This window comes from Daucus carota, chromosome 1 (genome assembly GCF_001625215.2).
Source record: "Daucus carota subsp. sativus chromosome 1, DH1 v3.0, whole genome shotgun sequence".
NCBI classification, from domain to species: domain Eukaryota; kingdom Viridiplantae; phylum Streptophyta; class Magnoliopsida; order Apiales; family Apiaceae; genus Daucus; species Daucus carota.
This window is the reverse complement of record NC_030381.2, coordinates 29,247,884-29,263,182: the sequence shown is the minus strand read 5'-3', so window position 1 is coordinate 29,263,182 and position 15,299 is coordinate 29,247,884. Positions and strand designations below refer to the sequence as shown.

Below are 15,299 nucleotides of genomic sequence, written 5' to 3'. Positions count from 1 at the left end.
TCTTTAACACAGGCCGGTGACAATCTGCAGCATTCTCCAGGTCAAAGATGGCAGGCTGATAAAAGTCTAGAGCAGCAATAAATATGTGTTACAAGTTGTAATATGTAACCTATATATAAGGCTGCTAGAGGAAGAAGAAATAACACATTGAGAAAAACTACAACAACAGTTGTAGAGAGAAATTATATGAGCTGAAGCTCTTGAGAGAAAAGTAAGGATCAAGCCTAGCGTGTAGCAAAATTATAAGTATTGTAGCTGCGTGTTACATTAATATACAAGTTGTGTGTTTGAATCTTAATATTATCAAGGTTTCGTTGTAAGGCCCATACACGTTTCCAACAAGTGGCATCAGAGCCGAGGTTTCGTTCGAGAAAAAGAATGGTAAGTATCCTGGAAGCCCAAGTTCCAATGTTGACGGGCACAAATTATGGAAATTGGAGTATTCAAATGAAGGAATTACTCGGTTTTTATGATATTTGGGATATTGTCGAAAGCGTGTATGAGGAGCCCACATCAGCTGCTGAAGTAGGCTTGTCAGATGCTGAGAAGATGGCGTTAAACGGGTGCAGGAGCAAAAACAATAAGGCATGTTTCATGATTTATCAAGGTGTTGACGATAATACCTTTGATAATATTGCACATGTAAAGAAGGCAAAAGACACCTGGGAGATTCTGCAGAAATCATTCCAAGGAGTCGACAAAGAAGAAGAGGTGAGGCCTCAAGTATTGCATGGCGAGTTCGAAAATACGAAAATTAAAAACTCTGAAAATATTGAAAAAAATGTTACGCGTTTGAAAACGGCAACAAAAGAATTAAAAAGAAATGATGAAAGACTCGATAGTGATTGGTTGAAAGAAAATTGTCTTAGCTCGGTACCAAGGAAATTTGGTTATGACGTTTTACATCTACAAAGAAGTCAAATGAGTACTCTTCCAAAATTTCAAGTGTCAAGTCCACAAGCAACAAATGACTCGATACGACGACAAGAATCAATTGGAGGAAATACTAGAAAGTAAGGTGTCGAGACATTATAATTCAAGCAGAAGTGGCTTTCTATGTAGAAAAGGTGGTTGTCGAGACATTATAATTCTTTACTTGGTTGTTCGCTATAATGTGATGATAAAATTACTGCCTAATTATTCTGGGTGTAAGCACCTTATGACCTTATACCTCAAATACCAATAAAACCCAGCAGTTCACTTTAGAGGAGTAAATACAAAGCGTGCTGTGTGAAATGTCAGCGTCATTTTGTGAGGTCTTGAACGGTGTCTGTGTTTCCGTTCGTGTTTATGTTCTAGTGGACAAAATCATGTTGGTGCACCCATGATATTGTCTTTTGGTAATAAGTGATCCTTACATATTGCAGGGTCTTAGCCTTCGTCATTGTTTTGGGTAGGATAATGACACTGTGCCTCTCATATTCACTTTACAAAATTATATTTATAATAAATAATTTAGTTAAGTACACACAAAGTCTAATTATCAAAATTAAAAGTCAGGCTCACTTAGGCACTCTGATGCCTTTTTCTTGCATGCCCTGGCATTCAATTCTGCACTTGGCTCAAGACCAGGCAAGACCAAAACAAGTTCCTCTTTGTCCTTGCAGTTTGCTGCTTAGTGACTTACCTTAGCGTGTCCTTGAAAAACAATAGACACAATGTATACTTTTGTATCAAAAAGGGCCATTATATACAACCTATATTATAATATCTTGTACATCGTTATTCTACAAGAGAACTTCAGGTTTGCAAATATGACCTTACAAGTCTTCCCAGGAGCTGTCTGAGCTCCTCTATTCCCAAGCTTCCCATCATCCACCGACTCAGTAACATTCACCCCAGCATTCTTACACTTTCCCTGTTTAGACTGCTTCTTGTTTTCAATAAAAGCTCTGTAATGAGCCAACAACACTTCATGAAACAACTTTCCACACCATCTGCATATTTGTTTCTCTGGAAACACATATTTCCTGTATTCAGCTTCGACGACTGAATACGTAGTAATAACAAAATTTTGATCTAAGAATTCATCAAGGGACCTTTCCCTATTGGATCCATGATAAACCAGCACCTTGTTGGTACCTGTCAAGGTAAAGCGGCTAATCTCATACACCTATTGCGTCACTTTGGCAACCCTTGTTGGTAAGAATCCCTTGAACGAGATCTGTGATCCTCCTCCACAACACGCGTTTTGCCCTTAGATCCTGCCGATTTGTCCGATCACAATCATCCTTGTAAGCCCGATGATTGTCATAGTCATCCTTTTGCTCCCTGTACCCATGCTCCCTGTACTGGCGGTCCCTGTAGTGGTGCTTTCTATATCCGTGCTCCCTGTACCTATGCTCGCTGTACTGGCGGCATCTGCATCGTGCAGAGATTCTAACCATCTCACATATTCTTCTTCCCAAGCTTTTCAATTCTTGTTCTTAGTGGGCTATAGTAAAGGCAACTGATGAAGAACCTTTTGCACCAAATAACCCTAAAGACCTTGTGGAAAAAGTGCTTGGACAGCCAGGTTGGAAGCATTCTGTAAGGGTCAGGAAAAAGGATTTAGAGAAGTTGCTGCTTACATTCTTGACTATGACCACTTTATTTTGAATGGATCCCTTGGCCTCAAGCTTCAATTCCCTTTTCTAAAGAAGAACTTGAGTGTATAGAGAAGCTAGATCCATTTAAGGATTCTGAGATGCTGCGAAGAGAACTTCCCATGACTCCTCTTCAGGTTCTAATTCTCTGCACAATTTTTCTGAGATGATGAGTAAATTAATCTTTGCAAGATCACTGCTGAGATTACATCACTACAAGAATACTTGAATCAGACAACACTGATCAGACAACGGACGCTGAAAAAAGCGTTGGCCGAAAACGAGATACAACGGTTTATTTTCATCCTCGAAAAACTATTGTTTAACACCACGACCTACAATGGTTAAAAAAATATTGTCTAGTAAATTCAATCAGACAACGGTGTCTTAACTGTGGTATTGTGTAATGATGCACGATAGACAACTGTTTTTGGTGCTATTGTGTAAAGAAACCTCAGACAATATTCGAAGAAACCGTTGTTGTAATGAGACAAGTGTTTTATTTGTTGTGTTGTTTACGAAAAGTTCATACAAGGGTTCCATATAGTGTTGTGTGACTGGGAAGCTAACATACAAGTGTTTTTGTTAGCATTGTATGATGACCTTATAAACAAGCTTCTACTAACTAATAAAATGTTGTCTGACCGAATGAATTTTAAGAAAATAAATGTACATAAGAGAGTACAAATATTCAAAATAACTAACCGAAGTTATAACAAAATAATCAATTTCTTGATAGTCATAGGTTTTTCTTGCATTAGATGAATAATTGGTCAAGGAAATGCGAACTTTTAACTCATAAAAATGAAAATTTATTATACAACGGTTTCCTTCCCATAAATCATTGTCTACACTACTTTTATACAACGGGTTTTTCGTGAAGCATTGTTTGAGCTGAATTTAGACAATTGATTCTCTTACAACGGTATAACTTCTGTAACAGTTGTGTCATTTTCAATTATACAACATAGGTGCGTATAAAAACCATTGTCTGTTGAACACTATAGGACAAAAAATACCATTTTATAATAAGACAAAATTTACGATTTACTAGTATTGTTAAAAAAACATACAAAATAAACATAAATTATTTTGATTTTTTTGATGCATGACTAATATTGTTAGTTCTCGACATCCGTACGGTCAGATCATCGAAAAAAATATTTATAAAATAATACAGAGCTAATTGTATACATAACAAAGATTCTATTCAGTACTTTCTCAATTGCAAACATAAAACACATACTAATACTCATGTCTGAACTACAAAATTATTTTCATAGTACAAATGAACAATAAATATTTGCGTATATGCATAATATAAATATATTTGTTAAGACAAACAGTTCAAAAACAAGAATTGATCAAGAAAATGTGAATTTTTAACTCTTTAATGAGAATTTATTATACAACGATTTTCTTCCTATAAACCGTTGTCTACACAACTTTTATACAACGGGTTTTCCCCGAAGCGTTGTTTGAGCCTATTTTAGACAATAGATTCTCTTACAACAGTTAAGTTCCATAACAGTTGTGTCATTATCAATGATACAACAGAGTTGCGTATAAAAACTGTTGTGTGTTAAGACACTACATGACAAAAATTACCTTTTTATAATAAGACAAAATTTACGATTGACAAGTATTGTTAAAAAACATACAAATAAACATAAATAATTTTAAAATTTTTTACACATGACTAATATTGTTAGTTCTCGACATCCGTACGGTTAGATCATCAAAACAAAAATTTATAAATTAATATAGAGTTAATTGTATACATAACAAACATTCTATTTAGTACAATCTAAATTGTAAACATAAAACACATACTAATACTCACGTCCGAACTACAAAATTATCTTCATAGTACAAATGAACAATAGATATCTGCATATATGCATAATATAAATATATTTGTTAAGACAAAGGGTAACAAAAAATAAAATTGATCACGGAAATGTGAATATTTAACGCTTAAAAATGAAAATTTGTTATACAACGGTTTCCCTCCCAGAAACCGTTGTCTACACTATTTACATATAACGGGTTTTTCCAGAAACGTTGTTTGAGCCTATTTTAGACAATAAATTATGTTACAACGGTATAATGTCGATAACAGTTGTGTTATTTTAACTCGTACAACACACGTGCGTATAAATACCGTTGTCTGTTAGATACTACGAGACAAAAATTACCTTTTTATAATAAGACAAAACTTATGATTGACTAGTTTTGTCATACAAAATAAACATAGAAAAATCTAAATTTTTTTGTGCATGACTAATATTGTTAGTTATTAACATCCATAGGGACAGATCATTTAAAACAAATTATAAACTAATTCAGAGCAAATCTTGTAAATAACAAAATTTCTATCCAATACTTCCTAACTCGTGAACATAAAACACTTACTAATACTCACGTCAAATCCCAAAAATAATTAATAATTAATAATTAACACAATATTAATCCAAAAATAATTACTAATTAATAATTACAAATACAAGAACTGATCAAGTAAACGAAAAATTTTAACTCTTAAAAAGAAAATTTGTTATACAATAGTTTTACTGGATTTTTCTTAAATAAATTATACAAGATTGTCTTCTTGTTTTATAATTATATTTTCACATCATTAATTACTTAGATTAGTTGGTATTAGAATTCGGTTGGATTGTCAAAAAATTGATTATTCACATACTAATAAATTACTCACATGCTAAAATAATTATTTTCTTATTTTATGTGATATCTTTTTATTACAAATGAACAATGTATATTTGCATATATAGGTAATATAAAATATTTTTCTAAGTTAAAGAGTACGAAAATCGAAATTGATCGAGGAAACGAGAATTTTTAACTCTTAAGAAAGAAATATTTTTTTAAAAGAAAATTTTATAAGATAATTTTGTATTTTAGAAATAAATTTTACACATAATAAAATATTAATATTTTTAAAAATTATTTAATATGATATTTTTGTAATCAACTAGATAAATATAAAAAAAAAATCATGTTTAAGAATTCAACTACACTGGATATTACAGTACATTAATTTTGTTATGTATATTATATTCATAGTTTTTCTAACTCCCGTATCAGTCAATTTCATCCCTCAACAAACGTTTTCACTTCCCCCCTTATCTCTTAACCCAAATTTTCATTTCCCCCCTTTATCTATTAACCCAAATTTTCACTTCCCCCTGTTAGATTTGTAAGGCAGAGATTCAGATGAGCATCTCTCTTGTTCTGCATCTTTCTCTTCCTCTCGTCACAGAGCATATCCCTCCCTCTCTCCCCTGATTTCTATATTCGCCCCTCTCCCTCCCTCCCTCCCTCCCCCTCTCTATTTGATTTTCGACAAAACTCCCAGATCTGTTGCCATTGGCAGTGACCCGGCGGACCATATAAGTTTCCGATGGAGGCGTTGACCATGCTGCTCAGTTTAACAACCAATTATATTATGATGAGGAGAGAGATGATTTTACTAATTTAATTTTAGTTTTGGGCCATGGAGTTTTGTATCTTCAATTCTCTCTCTCTATCTCTCTCTTGATTTTTTTTGTATAGTTTTGTTTTGTATTTTTGTTCTGGGAGTAATTTAAGCTTGCTATGGGTTTCTTTGGGAATGGATGTTTTGTAGATGCAGGATGTATAATTATGCATAATTAACATCTTTTGTTTAGCCTTTTCAATTACCAAGGCTTTCTACTGTTTCTCATGTTCGATTTTCTTTTGTAGATTTTGTCTGCAACAAGCTAATTGCTTCAATTCGAGCCTAAAGTGGAAACTCAAAGATTCAGAGAATAAAGTGGCCGAAGAAGCTGATTTTGATGATAAATTTTGGGCTCATTTTGATAGACGGCCTATTAGGTAATTTGTTTTTGTCTAGTTTCATGTATGTGTGTAAGATGGAGGGGGTGTGTATTTTTTGATGGGTTTGAGTTGAATTTGTGTTTGCTGTATGATTTTTTTCCATTGTATTAAAACTATGATAGGCTTTGTGAAATTTGTTGTGTGATATATTTTTGTTTTTGGTACTTGGAACTAACATGAAAGGATATAATTTCCTTAACTTTCAATTCAAGCATAATTATAATTGTTAATGCTCTGTATTGAAATTGTGACCATGTCAAGGATATTATGATGTTTGGGTGTGAAGGTATGCATGGGATGTGAATGTATAAAGGGCAGAAGATGTTATCACACATAAAAAATAGTTTTAAGATGACTTTTGAATTCTCATGTTGATTTAATGGAAGTCTCTGAACTTTCTGGTAAAAGTTGCAAATAGGTGTAAATTCTCAATGTCTACCTTACAAGAATCTGCATCCAAGTCAGAACCTACAAATATTGTGAAGACTAAATAACTTTCTTTTAGAACTAAAAGGAAAACCAGAGATAAAAAGAATGGGACTGATTTACACCCTCCTGATTGTGAAAGACAGAAGTTGTTAAGTTTGAGTCCAAAAAAGGCAAATACTTCTAGAAAAATTCAAATGTTTCTCTGCAGGCTTTGTTAGATGCTAACAACATCAGACATGACAGAAGATTAAGTCCGGTTTGGTGCTCATTAGTGGCTTCTAAAGACCTGTGAGAATCTTGTTGTAATTCATCTTTTAAAGACAAAATTTCTAGGGCAATTATTTTTGTCTATGCATATTTAAAGAGATAATGTGATTTAATTAGAGTAACTGTGTATTATTATGTTATTCGAGTCTACATGCATATCAGATTCTATTTTATATCTTATACGTACTGTAACAACGGGTCATATATATCTTATATATATTATAACAAATATAGTAAGTCTTACTTCAACTCACTCTTATAAGTTATATGCTTAAGTGAAACACTTGAGTGGTAAATTAATTGTAGCATTACTCCATCATTTCTCTAATTTTTTCTCTTTTTTCCAGGTCAAGGGATGTTGAGAGGCTTCATATGATTCACTTTTTTTCATGCAGTGGTGTTGTCAACTTGGCTTTCAACAATGTCACAAAAATAAGTATTCATTGTAATGTCAAAACATTTTATTATACATTTGTCTTAATAGTATTCCTTGGAGAAATTTAGCTTACTAATTGTTTGCTTCTTAATTAAATTATCTATATTAGTTTAATTGGGTTGTGTAAAACCATTGTCTTTTATACTTTTAGCTAATGGAAAATATACATGCCAGTTGTTATAAATAACATTATACAATGTTCACGGTCTTAAAGAGCATTGTCTGATAAAACTTGCACAATCACTCCTTGTGATAAAACCATTGTCTAAACATATTATTTACAAAAGTAATGAAATAGAAACACTTGTCCAAATATGCTAAAGACAACAAACTGGCAAGATTAAAAAATTAACTGTTGTCTCAATGTCTACATACAATATATTTTTATAAATAAAATTGTTGTGAAAGAGGCACACAAACAAGTTAACAAAAAAACTAAACCCGTTGTCTATATCTATATACGACGACCTTTTGTGCAAGAAAAACCATTGTAAAAGAGCTTTCACACAATTGTTTCAAAAGCTGAAATATTGTTAGAAGGATCCTTGCACAAGTGATCTTGTGCTCTAAAACCGTTGTACTAGAGAGTAAACAACGATCATCTCTACTCCAAATTTCGTTGTATGATCCTCTTGCCAACAAGTCTAGCTAACTACAAAAACAGTTGTGGATAGTCTTATTTAACAACACAAATTTAGAAAATGACTATTGTTATGAATCGTTTACAACAACATTTCCTTTTATTAATCCCGTTGTTGTTTCTGGGTGTTGCACAACGTTTTAGTTAAAGTGAACCATCGTGTTGCCCACACTCAGACAACGTTCGACCCGTTGTCTGATATGCGTATCGGCGCCTCGATAGACCACGGTTTTTCGAGGTGTCAGACAACGGGCAAAAACGCTTGTCTGATGCTGTTTTCCTTGTAGTGCATGCTGATGACTTGTACGTGTAGATGCACAGCACAAGAACACAAACATCGATTTCTCCAAGAAAATGGCACATCTTATTAGCACCTTGCTTAGAACTCTACTAACTATACCAAAACTCTACTAACTTTCAACGATAACAATAAAAGACAAAAGCAACCACATGCACATGTTTACATAGCAATATACCATAAAATAAAACTTTAACTTCTGAAGAAGATCCGATAAAAGCATAAAGAGCTGTGTCTAGGGGGCGAAGCTGCTGCATTTTCACACTACGCCATAAGTGCTCATATGCAACGCGTATTCCTAGTGTTGCATGGAAAGTATTGCAATAGACCCTTGGTTTTCTATCTTCTGCAACAGAACTCAAACAGCGTTGCATTATAGGAGTTTGTAGTGTTGCGTTATAGCAGTAGACATTGCTGGACCCATTTTGCTGACGTGGCAGTGGGTCCCACGTGCTAATGTGGCAGTGGGTCCCACTGCTGGACCCATTTTTGCTGACGTGGCAGTGGGTCCCACGTGCTGACGTGGCAGGGTCCCCACTGCTGGACCCATTTTGGTGACGTGGCAGTGGGTCCCACATGCTGACATGGCAGTGGTCCCCACTGCTGGACCCATTTTGGTGACGTGGCAGTGGGCCCCACCTCTGGACCCATTCAGGTGACGTGGCGGTGGACCCCACGTCTGGACCCATTCAGGTGACGTGGCAATGGGCCCTAGAGGCTGACGTGGCAGTGGGGCCCACCTCTGGACCCATTTTTGTGACGTGGCAGTGGGTCCTACTGACCCATTTTGATATAAAAATCTTTTAAAATTTTTGAAGGCCAAGGGAATTGAACCCCTGACCTCTCATGTATCAAAACATGTTACACACCACTCCACCAACCTTTCATTTATGTTGTGTGTTGCATAACTAAACTATAATAGTCATTTGTGGTCAAAGTGGATAGTCCAATTAACTCACGTTGTCCCGAACACGAATTCTATTTTTTTAAAATTTGTTTTCGACGATCCAACCGTACGGATGTTAATATCTATCAAATTTAGTAATATGAAATTTTTTTCAAAAATTTTCATATTTAGAAGGTGTGAGTTTATAATAGTCAAAGCAGTCCAAGAAGGTAGTCAATTAAGCAGTGTTGTCCCGAATACAAATTCTATTTTTTTAAAATTCATTCTAGACGATCCAACCGTACGGATGTTAATATCTATCAAATTTAGTAATAAGAATTTTTTTTCAAAAATTTCCATATTTAGAAGGTGTGAGTTTATAATAGTCAAAGCGGTCCAAGAATGTAGTCTAATTAAGCAGTGTTGTCCTGAATACGAATTCTATTTTTTTTAAATTCATTTTCGACGATCCAACCGTACGGATGTTAATATCTATCAAATTTAGCAATAAGAAATTTTTTTCAAAAATTTTCATATTTAAAAAATGTGAGTTTATAATAGTCAAAGCGGTCCTAGAAGGTAGTCAATTAAGCAGTGTTGTCCCGAATACAAATTCTATTTTTTTTAAATTCATTCTTGACGATCCAACTGTACGGATGTTAATATCTACCAAATTTAGTAATAAGAATTTTTTTTCAAAAATTTCCATATTTAGAAGCTGTGAGTTTATAATAGTCAAAGCGGTCCAAGAAGGTAGTCTAATTATAAAAATTAAATATATCATTAAGTAATGTATATTGATATCTTTGTTCTAATACTTTTTTCCCTTAAAAATTTAATATTAATTATACTATAATATTTAACTTATTATTATAATATATATAAGTAAATATTTCACATATATATTATTTAAAATTTTAGTTTTAACAAATTATAATTTAATTAAGTAATTCAAAAATTTTGAAAACCAGTTCTTTAGGGTGGAATCGTCGAGGCGGTAAAACTCCCTCCAAGCGAAAAGTTGTCCAGTGAAATGGTGGGCGGCATTATTTCCCCCTCAAATGAAAACACATTATACTTTACCCCGTGAACGAAACAGTTAGACAAAAATATTTGAAGGACTCAGCTCTCTGCCTCTCTCTCTCTACTCTCAACTCTTTCTCGATTTACTCTCTCGAGAACAAACCTGAAGGACGAAGTGAAGGATAAATTTAAGATTTGGTATTTGAATACACATGTCTTTGGCTCCAATTAGTAGGCTTTTACCGATTTTGTTTTAATTTTGCAGGTGATTAGGGCTTCAGATCGGGGCTTTTACTCTTTCACTCAGGTTAATTGGTAAATATATAGGAGTGCATATTTGTTATTGTTACAATTGATTGGGGTTTTGTTTTGATATACGCATTTGCTCTGTTAATTAAGCTTTTGTTCTTACACACGTTTAGGGCTTTGAAATTGGGGGTTCATGAAATACATTAAGGCGACCTGGGGGCTGGGTGCATAAAATTGAGTTGTACTGGGCACTCTTATACATATGGGTGCATGACTGTTCTATTTGCTTCCTTTTCTATATTTTGATGTCTCCCCTGCTATATACCTTCTCCTGTTTCTATCCGTATATGCATAGAAAAATAGGCCTTGTTTAGTAACTTATATATCATATTTGGACCAATGATCACCTTCTTAAATTATAATACTGTAGTTTAATTTTTTAGTGGTGACTGAATATTGGCTTGCGTTAAGAAAATAAAAATAATTAAACATTGACAGAAAATTAAAATAATTCCAGACCTTGAAATTGAGCATTGTTGGTGAAGGTTTTATGCATTTCTGCATCTCCCTTTAAGTTGACTCTAGTATGTAGTAAGTACATCTTGTTTAGTCTAATACTTTTACTTAACTACTTGTTATAAGTTAGTATTATCCTGCTGGTTGATCATGTAGGGTTCTAGTGATCTGAAATGTTATGACTTATGAGCACTGCTGGGATCATGTAACGCATTATACGTGTTGCCTTCTTAGTTGTAAAGAACTAGTCCAAACCTGATTAAGAAATGTACTTTGTAGCCAGAAGTTAGAAGAGTATTTTGAGTTGTAGACTTTTATGATTTTGAATTAATACCATGGTGGCAATCTGTTGGCTGTTTAATAGCTTCACTGCTGTGTTGGACTTACTCCACTCTGCTGTTTCTATCAGGCACAGGTCTGTTTTGTTTTGTTGGAAACCTGCAAGTAATACATTTTGAGAATTATGGGAAGCTATTTGAGAAGGATTTGGATGTTTCAGTATATATTGAGGAGCACATGCGTTTAACCTACTATTTATCCAAAATAAGCCACAGGTTCAGGATAATAATTCTTCTTGAGTTTTTAGTTGTGACAGCTAGCCAATTTATGGCTCTTTTGCACACGACAGGAGATAACGGAGTCCTCAACTTCATTAACGCTGGTGACTTTGTTGTAAGTGCCTACTTACACAGTTAAATATATTGTATAGTTGGCAGTTTTTAATAACATTAATAGCTTGATAGGCCTAAGACTGCTTTAGTAGATCATATCTATTGGATTTAGGTAATAACTTTATTGTGCATTTTAACTCTTTTTTATTTTCTGTATCCTGGCAAAGCTTTGCAAGGCAGAAAGCAAGTTTGGTTTTTACTTTGAATCATTATTGATTATTGGAATGTGTAATCGGACTCGTACATTTTATCTTCTATGTGTAAATGTGACAAGTTGACTGAGATATCGAGCAGTATGAAGTACTAGGGCAGATTGGCAAAGGAGCTTTTAGCTCTATACATTGTATGTAGAGATCTATACATTTTATATATAGATCTATGTGTTTCATCCTGTGTGTATCAATTTCTTTAGTTACAATTTCCTGTTTTTCATCAACACTTTCTTTTGATATGAAGTATTGGTTGTTGCATATATGATTTATTTGATTTGAGGTGGTCCATTGTATATCAGCCTTTCTCTTATAGGAAGAATATTGTTCATTTCTTTATATCATTTTTTTTCTTTCAACTTCTGTGCTGCAGATAACAACATTTGGTTGCTCTTTGGCCAAACATCGCAAATGGTGTTATTCAGATAAAAGGCTGAGAGAACCTATTCCTCGCAATGGCAGAAAAGAGCCGATCAGCCTAGCACAGAAGACAGAAGACAATGTATGGTCCGAATGATGAAGTAGCAATGAATGACTTAGCACCCAACACTGACATGTATACTTTACAATTGATTTTTGATGTTCCGGTTTAAAATTATGATAGAGTTGCTTTGTAGTTTGATGGCTTGTTTAGGAAGGGATTTAAGAATGTACAAGACTGATATTGCAAAATTTTTATAAAAATTGTTGCATTTTACTTTTTCCAGTGTTGCAATTTATATTTATTTAGTGTTTCATATTTAATTTATCAGTGTTACAAATATAAACAACATAGTGTTGCATATTAAAATATATGATGTTGCAAAAGATATGTGGGACCCACTAAATATTTGGACCATGTGGGACCCACCCATGACGTGGAAAGAGACACTCATCAATGACATGGCAAGTGACTCATCAATGACGTGTCAGGAGGGACCCAGCTGACGTGGCAGATGACGTGGTACCCATCTCTGTTGTGTGTCCATCTTTAGGGGCAACACCAATAAATGTTGCCTTTATGAAACTGTGGTGTTGCATTATAGGTATAATGCAATACATATTCGGTGTTGCATTATATAGCCATAAGCGTTGCCTTATAGGTCAAAGGCAAGGCTCGCATATGCAACGCTCAGGAAGTGTTGCATATCTCGATTTCGTGCCTAAGGCAACACCATTTGGGGTATAAGGCAACACTATTGAGCGTTGCATATGAGCACTTATGGCGTAGTGTCATCAGCCCCGTCCAACTCTTAAGCTCTAGTACAAGAACTTCTTGGTAATATACATTAAACATTTATTTACTCACATAGTAAAACAAATATATTGAATGCAAATAACAAAATCAAAACCCTTAATACTAATAATTAGGGTTTCAATAAAAACTCATGAACTCAAACTAAATTAAAACTCTAGGAGATAAAGTAAACCAGAACCCACTTCCTAAGAGATGCAAAAATACTTACTCTTTGATATAATCAACTCGATTAAGATGTAAAACCATGAGTTGAGAGATGAACTCGAACCATGTACTCAAATTTTCATCCTTGATGGACGAATACAAAGCATAATTCTAATTGAAACTAAAACACGAGACGAGAGGCGAAGAATCAATTAAGACAATCAATCTAGGATATTTATATTTTGGCATCTAAAGGATGAAATTCGATAAAGAAGCACAATAATCTCAACTAAAAGATATCATACCGGTCATGGTGCTTCTTAATTTGATTTATTAGCGAGTTCAACCATGATAGATTCCGTGTATTCCATTCACAAACTCTGAGTAAGATCATTGGCGTGAAGATCAGTACTAAATCATAACGATGAAAACAAGTATAGATCATAAATCGATGTTAAATCGATGTATAGTTGATCAAATCTCTATGTTGAACAAATCTACTATTGTAATGAACATTTGTTCATTATCATTCATGACTATTGAGGGCGACATCAAATAGGTTATATGTAATTTCTATGGTAGGGTTTTATTGGGCTTTGCCAAACCCGATATCTATATGGGCCTAAATATATCCGGTGTATGTAGAAATAAGAATATCTATTTTATCATAAAATAAGATTTTTTTTATCATATAAAACATGATTCTCACACACTTCTCGTAATTGTAAATGATATTTGTATACAAAATCTAACAAATATAAATTCATTCTTTATTGTTAATAAAGTACATTTTTTTTGTCATAAGACTTTCACGTCATTGAATTGTATCGAAATACAATACCAAAGGAATCGGAGAGCTTCTTTTATGTACATGAAAAACATTCATCTAACCAAACGACACATCATAGAATTCTCTTTATTCATAATATAATATATAAATTAATCAAGTATAATTTAATACTTAATTATCATTTGTATATTTAGTTTTCATGGTTTGGCTAAGAATAAATATCTGTTCCTATAAAAAAATGTCAAATAATTAATATTTAAAATATGGTGTACTAAAAGATTTTAGAGTTAAAACTTGTATGAAATAATTTTAGTTATAACAATATATTTGTTAATAAAGTATAATATGTGGAGCCCTGAAATATGCGTGCAGCGGGCACAGGCAATAACTTATATTTCCCTGATGCAGAGTTCGTCCTCTACTATTTCAATTGTTATTTTGACTCTATTTTCTTTCTAATAACCTTTTTGTATTATACTGAAATGAGTAAAGATGACAATTAAGAAATTATCATCAATGCCACCTTCCTCAATGTTAATTAGTTGACTCATGATTATATTGAAAATAATGCCGTCTAAATTTGTGGACTACAATCATCACTATGAGACATATTTAAAGTGACTCCATATTTTGGGGGTCCAAAGGATCACTTCACACTTTGCCTGAAATTTTTATAATGAGTTCTCATATTATACGGTTGTGTTCCCGGACAACGCGTGTCAGGGAAGGGTTATCTAACACACTGGGCTGTTAGATCTATATTTTAAGGGCTTAGATCCAATTTTTTTCAATGTGTCCACTATAAATATCCGCGGAACGGGAGTTTTTCCTTTCCACGGAATGGAGTTTTTCCTTTCCGCGGATATTCTCTTTTCCACGGATAATATTTGCGGATCTATTAAAAAAAAGATTGGATCCGAGCCCTTGAAATATAGATCTGACGGCCCCTGCACAGTATGTTGGATAACCCCTCCCTGACAAGCGTTTGCAGGAACATGACCCTATAATATATTGACTCTTTTTTCTAGTTTTTTATT

At 33.7% G+C, this 15,299-nt stretch overlaps 1 protein-coding gene and 2 long non-coding RNA genes across 3 annotated transcripts; all 3 read left to right on the top strand.

Moving 5' to 3' along the window:
• The first annotated feature begins 378 nt into the window (after positions 1–378).
• LOC108205773 (uncharacterized) lies at positions 379–1,017 on the top strand. Its single transcript, XM_017375843.2, has one exon. It carries the CDS (start codon positions 379–381, stop codon positions 1,015–1,017), a length of 639 nt encoding a protein of 212 aa, XP_017231332.1.
• Positions 1,018–5,795: 4,778 nt separating this feature from the next.
• On the top strand, positions 5,796–7,786 carry LOC135150841 (uncharacterized). The gene is made up of 2 exons (XR_010289243.1): positions 5,796–6,464; positions 7,511–7,786. It is a non-coding gene; the product is annotated as an uncharacterized LOC135150841 (long non-coding RNA).
• A 2,713-nt stretch (positions 7,787–10,499) lies between these two features.
• LOC108196431 (uncharacterized) lies at positions 10,500–12,797 on the top strand. The gene is made up of 3 exons (XR_001801794.2): positions 10,500–10,761; positions 11,621–11,883; positions 12,465–12,797. It is a non-coding gene; the product is annotated as an uncharacterized LOC108196431 (long non-coding RNA).
• The last annotated feature ends 2,502 nt before the right edge of the window (positions 12,798–15,299 follow it).

Excerpts from the sequence above, each read along its gene's own strand:
- LOC108205773 (XM_017375843.2), top strand. The coding sequence starts at position 379 with ATGGTAAGTATCCTGGAAGCCCAAGTTCCAATGTTGACGGGCACAAAT.